General features: G+C 38.1%; 1 protein-coding gene across 2 annotated transcripts; it reads left to right on the top strand.

The window, feature by feature from the left end:
• Nucleotides 1-285: 285 nt before the first annotated feature.
• CSGALNACT2 (chondroitin sulfate N-acetylgalactosaminyltransferase 2) lies at nucleotides 286-16,801 on the top strand. Of its 2 annotated transcripts, XM_081157715.1 has the most exons (7): nucleotides 286-1,152; nucleotides 3,280-3,496; nucleotides 4,819-4,920; nucleotides 8,035-8,213; nucleotides 9,808-9,902; nucleotides 12,428-12,509; nucleotides 14,468-16,801. In XM_081157715.1, the coding sequence occupies exons 1-7, from the start codon at nucleotides 492-494 to the stop codon at nucleotides 14,758-14,760; spliced, it is 1,629 nt and encodes a 542-aa protein (XP_081013841.1). In that variant the 5' UTR covers nucleotides 286-491; the 3' UTR covers nucleotides 14,761-16,801. The 2 variants fall into 2 exon arrangements, with proteins under 2 accessions (XP_081013841.1, XP_081013842.1); XM_081157716.1 differs by lacking the exon at nucleotides 9,808-9,902 and having other exon boundaries at nucleotides 14,468-16,794.
• Nucleotides 16,802-17,592: the final 791 nt, after the last annotated feature.

Below are 17,592 nucleotides of genomic sequence, written 5' to 3'. Positions count from 1 at the left end.
GTATACATACTGGCTTAGGAGTATTATGTGTCATATTTTAGTGCTTTGTAATATTTTTCTTAATAATTTCTTCCTCAACTTACTGAATATTTTGAATTGTATTAGCACCTCTCATGGTGCTCAAGATATAGTGGTCACATAAGTTTACTGAGGCTGCCAACAGTTGATGTACTTAAGGAAACAAAATTCTGATTGATTCTGATCTGTTTCTTTCAGAAAGGTCACCACCATATAATGGAATTTTATCTGATTCTGTAGATCAGATTTCTTCATTCTGGATATCATGGTAACAATACAGGAAGCATGCATAATTTCTCATTTCTGCAAGTAGTCTTAACTGCTGAAGGAAGAAATTTTTTAAGCTACAAAAAAATTCATTTTGGTACCTTTTATGGAAATCCTGATTTGGTTTTTAATTTTTGGATAACCTTTTACTAAAGGCATGAACTATCAAAGAACTTACCTCATTGGGCAAAGCCACATTAATAAGAATGCCTAGAAGAGGATTCATTCTTCAGACCCGGACCCACTGGCTGCTGTTGGGTCTTGCTTTACTCTGCAGTTTGGTACTGTTTTTATATCTTCTGGAATGTGCCCCCCAGACGGATGGAAACGCATCTCTTCCTGGAGTCATTGGAGAAAATTATGGTAAAGAGTATTATCAGGCCCTATTGCAGGAGCAAGAAGAACATTATCAAACCAGGGCAACCAGTCTGAAACGCCAAATTGCCCAACTGAAACAAGAATTACAAGAAATGAGTGAGAAGATGAGATCATTACAAGAGAGAAAGAATGTTGGGGCTAATGGCATAGGTTACCAAGGCCACAAAGAACAAGCACCTAGTGATCTGTTAGAGTTTCTTCATTCCCAGATTGACAAAGCTGAAGTTAGCATAGGAGCCAGACTACCTAGTGAGTATGGGGTCATTCCCTTTGAAAGTTTTACCTTAATGAAGGTATTCCAATTGGAAATGGGTCTCACTCGCCATCCTGAGGAAAAGCCAGTTAGAAAAGATAAGCGAGATGAATTGGTAGAAGTTATTGAAGCTGGCTTGGAGGTCATTAATAATCCTGATGAAGATGATGAACAGGAAGATGAGGATGGTCCCCTTGGAGAGAAACTGATGTTTAATGAAAATGACTTCATAGAAGGTAATGTGAAAAATGTATTGGTCCGTAGTTATGTTAATATGGCAAAATGCTGCTGTTGTATGCCGGCAAGTCATTTTCCACAGTGCTACAACATTAAGTGTTTACCCACTTCATTCCACCAAGAGTTTGAAGTGGCTTTTTGAAAAAAGTTATCACGTGACTGTAATAAAGTAGAGAATGAGAACCAGGAAAATAGAATAAATCTAAGCTTATATAGAAGACTGCTACCCAAGTTGAAAGCTCCTAGGGCTGTTTCTGTATTTACGTGTATAGGTATTTGCATTCCTCTCTTATCTGGTCTTGTTGTTCCTTTCTTATGTTTTTAAAAAATATATGAACTAAGGCTCAAGGTTTTAAAACCATTTGATAAAGTAATGGAAACTAAGCATGTAGATTAGTGGTTATTCTCTGTTTTGGAGGGAGGAGAAAAGCACACGTGAGAACATCAAGGGGCATACATAGTTTTAAAACACATATTTGGCATTTGGAAAAGTATTTTCCTAATACAGATGCAAAAGGGGCATGGGATTTTTATATATCAAGATAGGACATGACTCAAAAGTTGAGAAACACTGCTATGAATTAGAGATATTTGTTGATTAATATAAACAGGAATAATTACAGATCCCCACCCATCTCTATCCTAATATCCTCTGCTGGATATTTAATTGCAGGGTTAAAACCACTTTAGATATAAATCTTTCTTAAAAGTTCTCTTTGCTTGACTCTAAACAGTATACCATGTGTAGTGTTTTTGACCCTGAATCATCATGGATGTCACTTGCTATACTGTAAAGCAATACCTTGGGGACTTTGGAGGCCATCAGAGAGAGCATTGTGCTTTTCTGGCATTTGAACTGTCTGTTCCCTGTATCCACCTCTTTTTTCTGCTGTCACTTCCTGCCATTTTCAAGGGTTGTTCCTCTCAAAACTCTTCTAATTTTCCTGCAAGCTCAGCTTTTTTCTTTTCACTCTATGTTTGTAGCTTATAGCAGAATTGAAAGCTGCTGAGGAAGTAAAATAACTACATAACATGTAAAATGTCTTCACATTTGCCTGAAAAGAAAGGAACTGATGCCCGTTTTATATTCTGCTTATAACTCTCCTTGGATTCTGCCACTTACAAGATTTTTCTCTGCATGGAACATATCTTGTCCCTCATTTTTTCTCCACTATGCTACCTCCCCTCACCAAAAAATAATTACAATTGAGCAACTCCTATTCCTCTTTCCAGACTTCAGCTTAGATGACACTTCTGGAAGATCATCTCCAACCTGCAAGTCTAAGATAACAGTACTGCCTGTGTGCTCTTGTAGCCCGTCTGTGTCCCCTCATAGTTCTTGTGATACAGGATTGCTCTTTTCCTGATTTTTAATTCTCGCTTGTCTGTCAGCCTCAGGAGGAGTGGGACCAGGTCTGTCTCATTCTCCATTTATTCTGAGATATTGACAGTGACTTACACATCTGTGAGTCTAACCTTTCTTCTCTGTGTCACACTTAAAATCAGCCCAGTAGCTTCCCTGGTCTTCACCCTGAGGCATCCAAGTCACCATGTTTAAATCTCTGCTAATTTTTCTTTGTCTGACTTCACTGTATTCAGTGTATGTGTGTATGTGTGCACACGTGTGTATCACTATATTATCATTTCTTATTGCGCTGTCTCCCTCATTAAACTGACCCTTACTCAAAGAAGACCTGTAGCCCTCTTTATACCACCAGTGATTGACACAGAGGCATTCAATTCATTTTTGTTGAGCTGAACCAAGCAATAAAAGTTTTGACTTTCAGGTCTAGATTTTAATATTGCCAGAAGTAATTTATTTTCATAGGATGGTTACTGTGTTAATAGGCTCTACTATTTAAAAAATCATATGTAAAAAGGAATAAATGTCATTTGAAGCGCATGGTATGGATTGAATCATAATACAGCAGAGCAGTGAACTTTTTTTAAATTTCTTTTATAAAGAAATAGTTGTGGGGATAAATAGTTGGGATAAATATTTTCACAAACAGATAAAAACCCTACAGATCTGGTTTTATGCTTTTGATCTTTGAGTAAAATCAGTATTCACATTGAATTTATAAACTTTGACATGGAGACATCCTTGTCCCTAACTCTTTCCTCAGGTTATTACCGCACCGAGAGAGATAAGGGCACCCAGTATGAACTCTTTTTTAAGAAAGCAGACCTTATGGAATACAGACATGTGACCCTGTTCCGCCCTTTTGGACCTCTCATGAAAGTGAAGAGCGAGATGATTGACATTACTAGATCAATTATTAATATAATCGTACCACTTGCTGAAAGAACTGAAGCATTTGTGCAGTTCATGCAGAACTTCAGGTAACTCTCAGGGCTTAATGATTTGGCTAAGCATGCCTGAAAAAAATTCACTTCGTGCACATTTACTCATTTATCTTCACTGAGTATGATTACTTAAAATTACAGGATAATTTTATAGGCTCTAGGGAACTTTACTTTTTGATATTCTCTTATTTCTTAAAACTTACTGTGTTTTTCACTATTTGAACTATGAAGTAAATTGAGGGTGACAACTAAACTTGATGACCTTTATAAATGTGTGTGAATTCATGTTAGGACAAGTTGAATTTTTTAAAATAACTATTGAGGCATAATTTACATACAATAAAATCCACATATTTTAGGAATATGGGTTTCATGACTTTTGACATGTACACTCTTGTAGCTACCTCCCTAATCAAGATATAGAACATTGCTATCTCCCCAGAAAATTCCCTTAAGAGCAATTTGAATTTTAAAGTTGAACTAAATTTTAGAAATACAAACATTTAACTAAAAATGGCAGAAAGTTATTCCATCTTGGAAAGCAGAGACTAACAATTTTTAAAAGAATTTTTTTGCCATTAAATTTGGATATTTTAAAATGCTGAAGTGTTAAAGAAAACAACTACATATTAGAATAACTATTTGAGGAGAGTTTTGCTTTTTTGTTTTAAAAATTGCCATGTTTTAAATAATATGCTAGTTTGATGTTTGTAACCTGTCTTTTTTCTTGTATTGAAATTGTTGGATTTAAAAGTTAGTTAACACTCTTCTGTAGCAGAATATCTAGAAGTCATGCTTCCAAATGAGTTTTGCATGTTTGAAATAGCTCACTTGAGGTCTGATTTCCTAAATCATTTTTTATTGCCTTTCTTGGAATTGCCTTCAGATGCTACATTATTCTTACACTAAATAACCTTATTCATGGCAAATATTTATTCCTCAATGATAGGTGTAATTTCTGGTACTAGCCGGTTTGAAGACAAAGTAATTCTCAAATCAGAAGATGAATATTTATTTATTTGGTTCTGAATTAATTGGCCTTATTTCTTTGAGTAGCTTGTATTTTGCTTCTGAAAGCAATACCAAAGCAAAGTTCCCAAAATGTTTTGAAATTTGGCAACACTGTTAGACTGTTTCCATGGCTCTCCAAGGATTAGACATATACGTTGTTATTCATTCCCTATGATGCCTTTAATCAACAATATTGCCACTTTTATATTTACTTAAAACTTATGTGATTTTGTTTTAAATTAGTAATACCTCGTTCATTTTCTTTTTAAAACTTCATGTGATTGCTTTTGGAATGAGTAGAGCCTCGTATGTTTTCTTGAATGAACTTTATTTTTCAATTCTGTTAGGGATGTATGTATTCATCAGGACAAGAGGATTCATCTCACAGTGGTGTATTTTGGTAAAGAAGGACTGTCTAAAGTCAAGTCCATCCTAGAGTCTGTCACAAGGTGGGTCCTTGATACGTTACCATTAGAAGAGTGAGAATCTCAGCTATCTAATGAGTTAATTTGGAATAGCTATGTTTAAAAGTTGGCTGAGCATGTGAGTGTACTGATAAGTTCCTCATTTCACCGCTAGGCTCACTCATGCGACTCTAAATGACATCTTTACTTAACCTCCTAGCAGACAGCCTGGCATGATCAGGGTGCTCTAACTCCACAGCCTGCTCATTTTCTGTATGTTTGCCTCCATTTATTACTTCTTTATTTCCTCTTGTTGAACTATTTCCCTTTTTCTAAATCTAGTCCCTTCACTTTGATATCATCTCTTGAACTTGTCTCTTGTCACCTATCTTTTCATTTCCCCAAGTCCCTTCTTCTCACCCTGTAAGGTCTCCCCTTATCCTTAAGACACTTCCACCGGACTCTACAATATCCAGTAGGTACTTATAGGTTTCTGTCCTTTCATAGCTAAACCTCACAAGACAGTAGTTCTCTAACCAAACAATTCATATAGTACCTGGCACATAGTAGGTGCTCAGAGGTTTGAATGAGTGAGTTAGTAATTCCTTAAAAGTCTGTTACTAATTCCGTAGCTTCTCAGCTTTTTCATCTCTAAGGGCCTATTTGCCACATTCAGCTTTTTCCCTGTCATCCTCTACTATCACTTTTTTGCATTTGACACTTGACAAGTACATCCTTCTTGAACCGTTCCTCTGATAATTGTAAATGTAAATATGTTATGTGTAAGATACGTTGATTTTCTTTTCTCACCACCCAGTTCTGTATCCTTTGCTTGCTTCTCGCCTTTCTGCTAGTGTGGACGTTCCCTAAGGGTCCAGACTTGGCTGGCCATTTTTCTTCAGTCATTCCACTAGCGTTCATTGGCTCCCACCAGCTGTGTTCTAGGTACCCTGCTTGGGAGCCTAACTGGGGTGGTAGGAATAGTACTGGGCATGGAAGAGGGAATTGTTGTCCCTGCTTCTAAGGGCTCTCTCACAGCATTGACGTGTAAGAAACAAACATTGTCTTCTCCTCCTGGTGGCCCTCTTTCAGTTCAGACTAAGACCATTCCCCTGATGCTCTGCTCTTGATGTCTGTGAGTCAGCACCTTTCAGTCATTCTCTACCTCTGATTAGTCATTTCCTGCTTACTGCCCAGGATCTCTCCTAGGTCGTTCCCTCCCCCTTCATTTTTTCCCTCTTCTCTTCCCTCCTTACCATTTTCAGGTCGCCTGCTAAGTGCCAAGCACTCACATTGGCATTCCTGAAGCCGCCCTTGCATTAATCAAGACTCCTCCGTGGTAAATGATGGAAGCCTATTTTGAGCGTACTTAAGGAAAATGAGTGTTATTAAAGAATCTTGGATAACTCGCAAAACTAAAGGGGTCATTACAACCAATTTGGAGGAGAAAACCAAATCCACTTTGATGTCTTAGGGGCGGGGACCAGAGCCTGGAACACTGTCCATGTGCTCTTGTCCTCTTGTCTGCTTTTCTTTGCATCTTGACTTCATTCTCCTCTTGCAGATTGTCTTCTTCCGTATGTGAGGTATATGGCTGTTGGCTGCTCTGGGCTCACTCCTCAGCTTTGTGGTCAGATAGGAAAGAGCCTTCTCCCACATCCAGCTGAGAAAATCCCAGGGAGGAACTATTGCCCACTCTTGAGCCAATCACTATGGCGAGGTGGGGGTATTGTCATTAGCCCAGCTTGAGTCTGGTCCCCACTCCTAGGAAGTTGCTTTGGATGGGGTGCTCAATGATTAGTTCCTCTCATGCTGCTAGGAGTGTGAGGTGGTGATCAGCAGTTTCCCCAAAAGAAGGGGGAGATATATATCCCATAAGAAGGGGAGCATGGGCACTCAGAGCACTTGGAGTCCACTCCATACACTGAGCCTTGGCTTCCATCTCTTCATTTCCCAGTCTATAGTATTGTAAGAGTAATCTTTCTAAAAGGTTCCTTTTTTTATTCTACTATACTCTAGTATAGTAGTTCTCCAACTTTAGTATCAGTCACCTGGAGGGCTTATTAAGGCGCAGACACTCAGCTCCACCCCTAGCATCTGATCCAGAAGTCTGGGGTGGGACCCGAGAATTTGCATTTCTAACATGTGTGCAGGGGAAGCTGATGCTTTGCGTTCAGGGACTTCACAACGAGAACCACTGCCCTGATGGAAAAGCCCTGACTCTTCCTTGCCTTTAGGACACTGACCAAGATCTTTAACTTCTCATGAAAAGTACTCCTCAGTCTGACCCTTTCTGATTTTCTCTCATTGTTCTCATTCTAGGATCCCTCTTTGCCAATTTGATTTGTCTGATCCCTGTTCTTTAAAATGCTTTATATGTTCTTACCTCATTGCCTTTGAAAATAATTAATTGGAACAACCTTTACACTTGCCACTGAATTCAGGATTTTAACCAAGGCACAACTTAAATTCCAATTCTTACATCTTCACTGACTACTCCAGACAGAAGCAGTCTTTGTTTCTCAGAACTGCTGTTAATTCATTTGTTCAGCAAATATTTGCTGAACTCCTACTCTATGAGTAACACCGTGTCCATAGTAATGAACAAAACAGAATCCCTGCTCCCATGGAGCTTACATTCCAGTGGGGGAGACACTCAAACATGTCTGGTGGGACTGAGAAAAGCAAAGCTGGGCAAGGGGATAGAAATGAAAGAGAGGAGGTTGGAGCTACTTCGTGTATCGTATGAGGGTTGCCTCTTTAGGAGGACATTTGAGCAAAGATCTGAAGAACTCCGTAGAAGAGCACCTGTGTGTGTCTCATTCATGTGGAATGTGTTGTTACCAGACATTATGGCTGTTTTCCAATGTGTACATTTCTTATCTTCTGCAATAGGTTTTTAAGATTCAGAAGGGCAGGGGCCCCTCAACATTTATAAACTTCACGCCCCCATCATGCTGCCTCACATGTGGGCATTTAGTGAATACATGTCCCTGATGATGATTATACACATGAAGCTGATGATTTCCTTTCCCTGCAGGAATGCAGAACCAACACAATATTATCTGAAGTGTAAAACCTATTTGTAAGTTGTAATGAAGGAGAGAGTTGTTACGCTGTAAGTGCGACTTATTGTTTGTTATATGTGCTTCCCCATAGTGAGTCTAATTTTCACAATTACACCCTGGTCCCACTGAATGAAGAATTCAACCGTGGGCGAGGACTGAATGTGGGCGCCCGAGCTTGGGACAAGGGCGAGGTCTTGATGTTCTTCTGTGACGTTGACATCTACTTCTCAGCCGAATTCCTTCACAGCTGCCGCTTAAATGCTGAGCCAGGTGCGTAAAATGTTAGATGAGCTGAGTGTAGGATTTAGAACAATGTTAGCATGTCCCATATTTTGAATCATTAATTATGTTTCATTAAAGTTATATTAGGCATAATTTAACTGGAATATTAAGTCAAAAAGTGAAAATTTGCCCCTCTGAAGTTCATACCCCTGTTCTCTTATGGCCAAATTCTAATGTCTGCCTTTGAATGCAAATAAACAAATGCAAAGAAATAAAAAGTCTTGAAATTAACAAGGAGGAAGCAGCACCTATCAGAAAAGGAGCCACACCTACTGTGTGGATACGTGAGTGTCAGAAGTACTTTACCTCAGGCGTTCACACATGCAGACGTCTCCATACAGATAGTGCTTGGTCTCCAGACTATGCATTTGGGATGATTTACTATATTTTGCTTTACGTTATAGATATTTTTTGAAAATGTATGAGCAAATGACATTCTTATAAATCAAATCTATTTTAAATGTTTTTTAATCTTTTAAATGTGATTTAAATCTTTAAATGAAAAGGTTTTCTATATTTAAAAAAATCTCATAGTGGTTTTTTAAATGTAGAACTATTTATATCCTGCAAATTATTACTACCTTATTAATTAGTTTGGTGGGATAATTGTCAGGAACTCGCTCAGAGTCTGGTGAGTAAGTAAGGGTTAGGTTTACTTCTGTTACACCAGACAGCATGAAGTTCAAAATGTAGAAGTTGAAGGAGATATTTGCTCAATGTGAAAGAAATATTTTTATATCCAGAAATAGATTTGCCTCTGGGAAACTGAGCTCCTCATCCCTAAGTGGGTTTTGAGGAAGGTGAGATGAGCATCTGCTAGAAATCTTGTAATTAAAAGGCTACTGCCTTACTTACAGGATCCTTGACAATTACTGAGCACTTTACATTATCATATGTTATTGAGGCCAGTCTTAGCAAGGGGTTCCCTGTTGAGGGAGGTGGGCTAGTTGGCCTTTAAGGTCCCTTCAGTTCTGTCAAGTTGAATGATAATGACAAGGCTTTCTGCAAGGGCTATTACATCAGGTATTTTTTATTCTTATCTTTCCAACTTTTTCAAATCTTGTTCAAATCTATCTGCAGTTCTATGTTTTAATTCTCTGTATATCTATTTACAGTACTCTTTGTATTTACTATTTCTATGGTTCATTTTGAAAGGTGGATTTAACGTAAGTCTCTCAGTTTCTTGGTGATTGCCAAGGTTAACCTGTATCTATTCTTGCTAATTAGATGAAATAATGAGTAATAAATGGCTCACCTAATGAATAACTGAGACAATACCTTTGCGTATCTCCCTAAATTCAAGGGAATAAATGTATGGAGCACCCTTTAGTCTGTTTTTTTCTCTGTTGCTTTTCAAGGCTGTAGTTCTATGGCCTGGCCTACTGTTTATAAAATCATCATCATGTTTATCAAATCAGTAGCATGTTCAGTAGCCTGAATATTGATAAAATACAATATTGATACAATAAAATCGTTATATGGGATCAAAGGAAGACTAACAAAATAGTAGATCTTGTAATACAGACCAGTCCTTCATTTTATGACTTCTCTGTGTGATGTAAACATATATTTTAATTTATAGGTAAGAAGGTGTTTTACCCTGTGGTGTTCAGTCTTTACAACCCTGCCATTGTGTATGCCAGTCAGAATGTACCCCCTCCTGTGGAGCAGCAGCTGGTAAGACTCTCGATGTATTATGAAGGGCCACAAAGATCCTTTCTAGGTTCCTTTGTATTTGTTTCACAGGTAGAAAACAGAATTTCAAAAAAAACCCTGTAGTTACTATAAACACATTTTCAGAGTCTCTCTTTACTCCCCCCCAGACCCCCATAAAACACTTTCACATTTATTGTTTTAGAATTTTGTCATTCTGGAGGAAAAAAGAAAAGTTTAGGCCACAGAGAAAACTTCATGTTTCAGAATATGAAAATTGTACAGTTATTTCTGCCAACATATTTATAGTAATACTGAAAATAAATTTTAGTTTTAAAAACTTCATTAACTAGAAATTAAAACTACTAGATAACTAAGAAGGAATGACATACTACAGGAAATTACTTAGAAGGCCATTGCATGGGAATGTCACATGTCAGAACTTATACTTACATCAACATAGCAGTTATACTTACATAAGTTATTTTTAATTTTAAATAACTTACTATGTTAGAATTATTCAGATTTACAGAAAAGGTGGAAAGACAGTATAAAGCGTTCCTAGACTTCATCCAGTTTCCCCTAATTTTAACATTTTATGTAACCGTGGTACATTTGTCAAAATTAAGAAATTAATATTGGTAAGTTACTGCTAACTACACTATGGAATTTATTAGGGTTTCACCAGTTTTTCTACTAATGTCCCTTTTCTGTTCTAGGATACAGTCCAGGATACTATATTGCATTTAGTCTAATTTTTTATTGTTAACATTAAGAAAAAAATGGAAACAAATAAGCAAACAATTTAAGATGTTAAAAACTTGAATAACTCAGAGGAAAAAAAGATAAAGGCAGAAATTAATGAACCAAAAATAATAGTTTGACAAATATAGGAAGGTATTCATTACATGCAAAAAAACTTTTTAATCATAAAGTAGATAAATTCAAGGTAAAAAGGAAAATATAACATTGGAATTTATAATAAGAAAACATTGAGAAAAATCAATTTTATATGATGTTTTAAAAATTCTAAATAAAAGACTTGAGAATTTATAAACCATTAATATGAGCTAAGTTTATGTTAGTATTTTCTAAAAGCTGCTGTTAGTATTTATAAATAAAAGAGATGGAATCTGAGGAAACTGAGATTGCTGCTTAAAAATGTTAGAACAGTTATCCAAAAAGTAACCTGTAGGTGCATAGACACGATGTTTTACTAGTGAGTTTTGCCAAGTTTTCAAAGAACAGGTAATATTAATGCCATATGATCTACTGAATATATTTTATGAGACCAGCATTATCTTCATGCCAGTACCTGGCAAACATGTACACACACACACACACCCCTCTACCTTATCTGTAGGCCAGTATTACTTAGGAATATTGATACAAATGGGATCAAAATGGCAAATCAGGCACCCACATCTGCTTTATCTGACATCCTAAACCTTTTGTAAAAATGAATTAAGAAGAAAAAGGCATATGAGTATTGGAAAATTAGAGAATTACCATTAATAGTCTAAAGTTTGAGAAATTTCTGTAAAGTGGCAGTAGTGGATATAGGATTAATGGAGGAGAGAACAATCTGGAGCATGTTCAGGAGGACACAGTGGAATATATATGCTTGCTTCTCCAGGGGTATGCTAAGCAGCAGGCATCACAGAGATTGACCTGCAGCCGAGGCAGTATGTATAGCCCCTGGAGCCAGAAAGGTAGGGCAGGTCCTGGAATATTGAGTTGCAGGGAGGCTAGGGAGCCCCAGAATGCAAGGATGAGCTGCTGTTGATAGGTTGTGCCCTAGACCATGTTCAGACCCTCTCCCACTATTAATGGAGATAGACCCCTATAATCATAGCTAACAGCCATGGGTTTTGAACAATTTTTGTAACAAAAGTGAGTAGCAGTTAACTAAGACCAGCCAAACACTTGGGAAAAACCAGTGCCGTGAAAGAGGCAGGGACTTTGTCACCTCTTGGGAGCTTGCGTAAAGCCCATGGGTTGCATGGGGCCAAAACTCTACACAATCAAAGGAGTAGGGGAGTGGGTGCTGGGTAGGCACTAAATAAGGTCCACTCTGTAGAAATGATCACAGTGTATTACAATATGTACAACTATTGTGCTCCTAGATTGAATGTAAGGCCCCTGAGGTCAAGGCACCACACTGATTATTAGTAACCTGAGCTTGCACCTTGTACAGGGCTTGAATTCAAATATATTGAAAGTGGCCAGAGTCCTTGCTTATGGGGATTATTATACAGGGTGGGGAAAGAGTAGGTTTACACCTGTGAGTATGGGAAACACAGAGTTTATTCTTGTATTATTATTTATTAATGTATTATTTTCCATGCAAACAACTGTAAACCTGATTTTTCCCCACCCTGTATATTTTTTGGTTTTATAAAGATTTAATAATACAAATACATGTTTTTATTATCAGTCATATAAATGACAGGAAAAATTATTTGGAAAGTATTAATTTTTTTTACTGTTGATTAAAACTTTTTCTAGTCCTTAAGGGACTAAATTTATTTATCTTTCTCTAACTTAAGGTTCACAAAAAGGATTCTGGCTTTTGGCGAGATTTTGGCTTTGGAATGACTTGTCAGTATCGATCAGATTTCCTCACCATTGGTAAGTATACCTTACATTTAAGGATAGGACTTTATATATTTACAGTATTATCTTATGGCAATTTTCTAAAAGGTCTCGGATTTGAGTATTTTCCTATTAAATTATGAATGTCTGAGAATAGCTGAAAAGAGGAGTCTGGAGATAGGAAAGGCAATGTGAGCTTATAATTACTGTCTTTGAATAGCAAAAATGAGGTCATAAAGATAAAATAAAAGTGTAATATATTATTGTTTCTTTAAAATCAAAACACTAGTTTTCAAAAATATCTGTGTGGCCCTAGCCAGTTTGACTCAGTGGTTAGAGCGTTGGCCCCATAGATATTGGCATGAAGGGTGGAGACATGAAAAGGGTTGGCCTGATTCCATTGGTGGTGGCTGAGATTCCTGAGGGATAAACAGCTGCAAAGGTTCCCCTTTGGGAACATGGGATCTCAACCCCACACTGGGTTCCCCAGCCCAGTCCACCAGATGTTATGTGAAAAAAGCACCCATATAACATCTGGCTGTGAAAATCAGCAGGGAGAGACAGAAGTCTGCTAGAGATCCAGGCACCCTCTTAAAAAGTCAGCATACAAAATCTTGTTAGCAGCCACTCACCCTGGGCTCAGAAGGAAGGCAGAACTGATGAGAATCCTGTGAGGAAGGAATGGGTTTTGTGGCTCCAGGAGGAGAACTGAAGGGACAGCTGACAGGGTCCCTGTTCTTAAGTCACTTACACACTGCAGATGCCATCTTTCTTTTTTCTTTTTTTTCTTTTTTTTTTTTTTTTGGTTAATCCTCACCTGAGGATATTTTTTTCATTGCTTTTCAGAAAGAGTAGAGGGAGGGAGGGAGAGAGAGAGAGAAAAAAACATCGATGTGAGAGAGACACATCCACTGGTTGCTTCCCACAGGTGCCCCTCCAGGACGCAGGGAGCGAGCGAACTCGCAACCCAGGTATGTGCCCTTGACCGGTGTTCTTAGTGGTTAGAGTGCTAGCCCGCACACCAAAGGGTCGCGGGTTCAATTCCTGGTCAAGTGCACATACCTCAGTTGCAGGTTTGCTCCCCCGCCCCTGGTCCAGGCACGTGCAGGAGGCAACCAGTCAGTGTGTCTCTCTCACATCGATGTTTCATTCTCTCTCCCCCCCTTCCATTCTTTCTGAAAAGCAATGAAAAAAAATATCCTCAGGTGAGGTTTTAAAAAAAAAAGTTTTTTGTTCAGCACAAACTAGTCTCAACTTTAATTCCCCCTTTAGTTAGCCCTCTGCCCCATCATTCCATCATAATTGTTTTACTTGAGGTTATAAGTGACATTTGTTACCAGGTCTACTTGGTTCTTTTTATGTTCTTAACTGAGCAGCTGCACATTCAAGACAATTTTCTCCCTCCTCTGGGGCCATTTCTCAGTCTCTTTTGCAGACTTATCTTTCTCTGCCTATTTAACCTCTAGAAGTTGATATCTCTTAGCATTTAGACCTAGACTCTGCTTTCCTTATAAACCAACCAGTCATTTAATCCATTCGTTGTGGCTTTAAATCATCTGTGTGCTCATTCTCAAATTTGTATCTCCAGCTTAGCCATTTCTTCTATTTTCCTCTCTGGTAAGTTTTATTTGACCCAGAAAAACTTGCATCTCAAAAGATAGAAAAAAAACTGAATAAAATGTTAGTAGTGTTAAGATTATGGGTGATTTATATTTCCTTCTCCTTTACTTTCTAAAGACTTTCTGTAGATCTTTGAAGTTTACAAAGCAGTGTCAAATGCATATTTAATTTCATTTTGATGCTCAACAACAGACTTTGAGCTCTAGATGTCATCTGGTAACTGAACTTCCAAACCAGGACGTCAGTCCTCAACCTGAGGTGTCTGTGGGCTATACCATGCCATCTCACGTGAAGTGAAATGTTTAAATCATTGTCACTTGGACTGTGTTCTGGCTACCAGGCAGTTACCTACAGTGTTGATTTTGATCCTACAGGTGGATTTGACATGGAAGTTAAAGGTTGGGGTGGAGAAGATGTTCATCTTTATCGAAAATACTTACATGGTGACTTGATTGTGATTCGGACTCCGGTTCCTGGTCTTTTCCACCTGTGGCATGAGAAACGCTGTGCTGACGAGTTGACCCCCGAGCAGTACCGCATGTGCATCCAGTCCAAAGCCATGAATGAAGCCTCTCATTCGCACATGGGAATGCTGGTCTTCAGGGAAGAGATAGAGACACATCTCCGCAAACAGGCATACAGGACAAACAGCGAAGCTGTCGGTTAACGTCACCATCAACACGTTAGTCTGAAACTCAAACCAGCGCTGAACCACAAACCAGCACTATTTATTAGCCTTAATTTCAGTGCCAGATGCAGTGCCTCTTTCAGAGAAGACATGCTTATCTCCTGTGCTCTCTCTGACATTACCTTAGCAGTTTAACTTCATAGGAGAAGAAAAAGCAACTGTTTCAATGCAAAGCCTGTTTTGTGAAAATACTGCACTATGGAATCACTCATAACTTGAAATTTGGTGTTTGGTCCCAAAGTAGTTTTGAGTTAGTTTGTATCTGCACCCATATTCTGATGTGTCCTGGTTGCATCTCGGCTAAGGGATGGAGTGTGTTGTGACGATGGCAGGTAAGGAGCATCCCATTCCCACAGAGATGGAGCATAGCAGGTGGAGTATGTGGACAAGGGTTCTTCACCTGCCGACCACTGAGTCAGCTTGCTTGGTTTTTAGTTTTTTATTTTTTATTGATTTTAGAAAGAGAAGAAGGGGGGAGGGGGAGAGAGAGAAACATCTATGTGAGAGAGAAACATCAACTGGTTGCCTCCCGTACACACTCTGACTGGGGATTCAACCCACAACCTAGGTATGTGCCCTGACCAGGAATTGAACCCTCAACCTTTTGGTGTAGGGGATGATGCTCCAACCACTTGGGCCACCCGGCCAGGGCACTTGTTTGGTTTTTAAATGAAGATCTTTTTCATTGCTTGAAGAATCCTTTTTTAGTGAAGCAGAGGATAATTACATGACACACCTGAAATCCCCAACCGATCACGAGAAGACAGAAGTAAAAACCCCTTAACTTCATGTTGCTTAGTCCCCTCAGTGTCTGTTTTTAAACAAGTGGGTAGTAGTGGGAAATACTTGGATGAAAATCTATGACTTGATTAAAAATATAGTGTTATTACTTTGTCATCATGTTCAGGATTAAAAATCAAAGTTGCTGTAAGCTGTTTTGAACTAACTGAACTCAACATGGAAACGCCTTAACAGACAATTGCTTGTGTTGGAGTACAGGACAGTAGTGTCTGGGAGCATCAGTTACATGAGCCTGGGCTCTGTGGGGCCTTTTGTGGTGGGTGGTTCAGAATAGATGAGCATAGCATGGTGCTTGTTGTATGTTTTTGTTTTGTTTTGTCTCATTTAGCATGGGTCCATATGTATTTACTGTCCTTTTTTTCCTAATATGTTAATATATGCTACATATGTATTTGCATTATTGTAATACTTTGAGTTGACAGTTTCATTGAAGAGAGAAAAAAGCAATTTAATGAGGTATACCATAAGATTACACTGATTTGAGAAAAGGGGAAGAGAGGGAAGGCGGTATGAATGGAAATCTGAATTACAGAATATTTTAGAGATATATATAACTTGCAGAGAGAATGATGTTTTGAAGTATAAATTATATTAATGAGACAAGATGAATAAGAAATTATATTCAGATAGGACTATACTGTTATTTATCACACGTGGATCTTTTACCATAGGGTCAATTGCTAGATCCAGAAATTGGAGCTATGGTGAAAGGCATGCATAGATTTTTTAACCTTTGGCTTTTAGAAAGGGACCTATGTTGTATTCTTTCTATTTGTATATAAACCTCTGAAAAATCACAGAAGAAAAATCATTACTTTTTTGGCTCAGTAAATCATATCATCTGAAATATTATAAATTCCAAATTTCTTGGTGCTACATGAATTCAATTTTATAATAACTTTTACTAATTCTTAAAATTTTAAGTTGGGGTAGCACTTAGGCTTGAGTTTTTTTTATGATGTATAAAATGTCTTGTGAAAAATTATTCAGGCTTTTGTCTCCTTTTTATACAAGTATTTATTATGAAGACCATTGAAAAGTGAGGGAACCTAATTATTTGCAAAGGTAAGTTTCAGCTTGTTTTTTTGATAGAATCAAATGATTTTATCTTCTGGTTTTTTCTTTAGCTTTTAATTTAAAGATGGAAGCTAAGCAATGGAAACATTATTATGTTTTTGACATTAAACGGTACCAATAAAGTATTTTATTACCAAAAATCAAATTAAAATGTGATAAATTAATTTATTTATGTTGTAAAACATCATAAGTACAGAAATGTATATAACATGTAATTGTGTACTTTAAAGAATACTAAAGCATCCTGGCTGGTTTGGTTCCGTGATTAGAACGTCAGCCTGTGAACTGAAGCGTCCCAGGTTCGATTCTGGCCAAGGGCATGTACCTTGGTTGCAGGCTCAATCTCGCGAGTGGGAGGCAACCAACCAATGTGTCTCTCTCACATCGATGTTTCTCTCTCTTTCTCCCTTCCACTCTCTCTGAAAAGCAATGGAAAAAATATCCTCAGGTAAGGATTCAAAAAAACTAAAAATACTAAAGCAAACACCAGGGCACCAGCTACCCAGATTAGGACATAGAGCATTGCCAGTGAAAGGCCTTCCGTGTGCCCCTTCTTAATCACAGCCTCACTCCATAATAATCACCATCCTGATTTTTTGTGGTAACTTTTCATTTGTTCTTCTCTTTTTCTTTTTTTGTTAATCCTCACTTGAGGATATTTTTTCCATTGATTTTTAGAGAGAGTGGAAAGGAGGGAAGGACAGAGAGAGAGAGAGGGAAACATCAGTGTGAAAGAGGGACATCAATTGGCTGCCGCCTGCACACATCCCAACTGGATCAAACCGGCAACCCAGGTACATGCCCTTGACCGGGAATCGAAACCTCAGCCCCTCGGTGCGTAGGCTGACACTCTAACCACTGTCCCACACCAGCCAGGGCGACTTGTAGTCTTAGTTTTCCCAACTGTTTATGTATCTCTACCCAAGGGACTGT

The sequence above is a fragment of the Miniopterus schreibersii genome, assembly GCF_964146895.1.
Source record: "Miniopterus schreibersii genome assembly, chromosome: 14".
Lineage (NCBI taxonomy): Eukaryota > Metazoa > Chordata > Mammalia > Chiroptera > Miniopteridae > Miniopterus > Miniopterus schreibersii.
The sequence above is the reverse complement of the archived record's forward strand: the minus strand, read 5'-3'. Positions and strand labels throughout refer to the sequence as shown.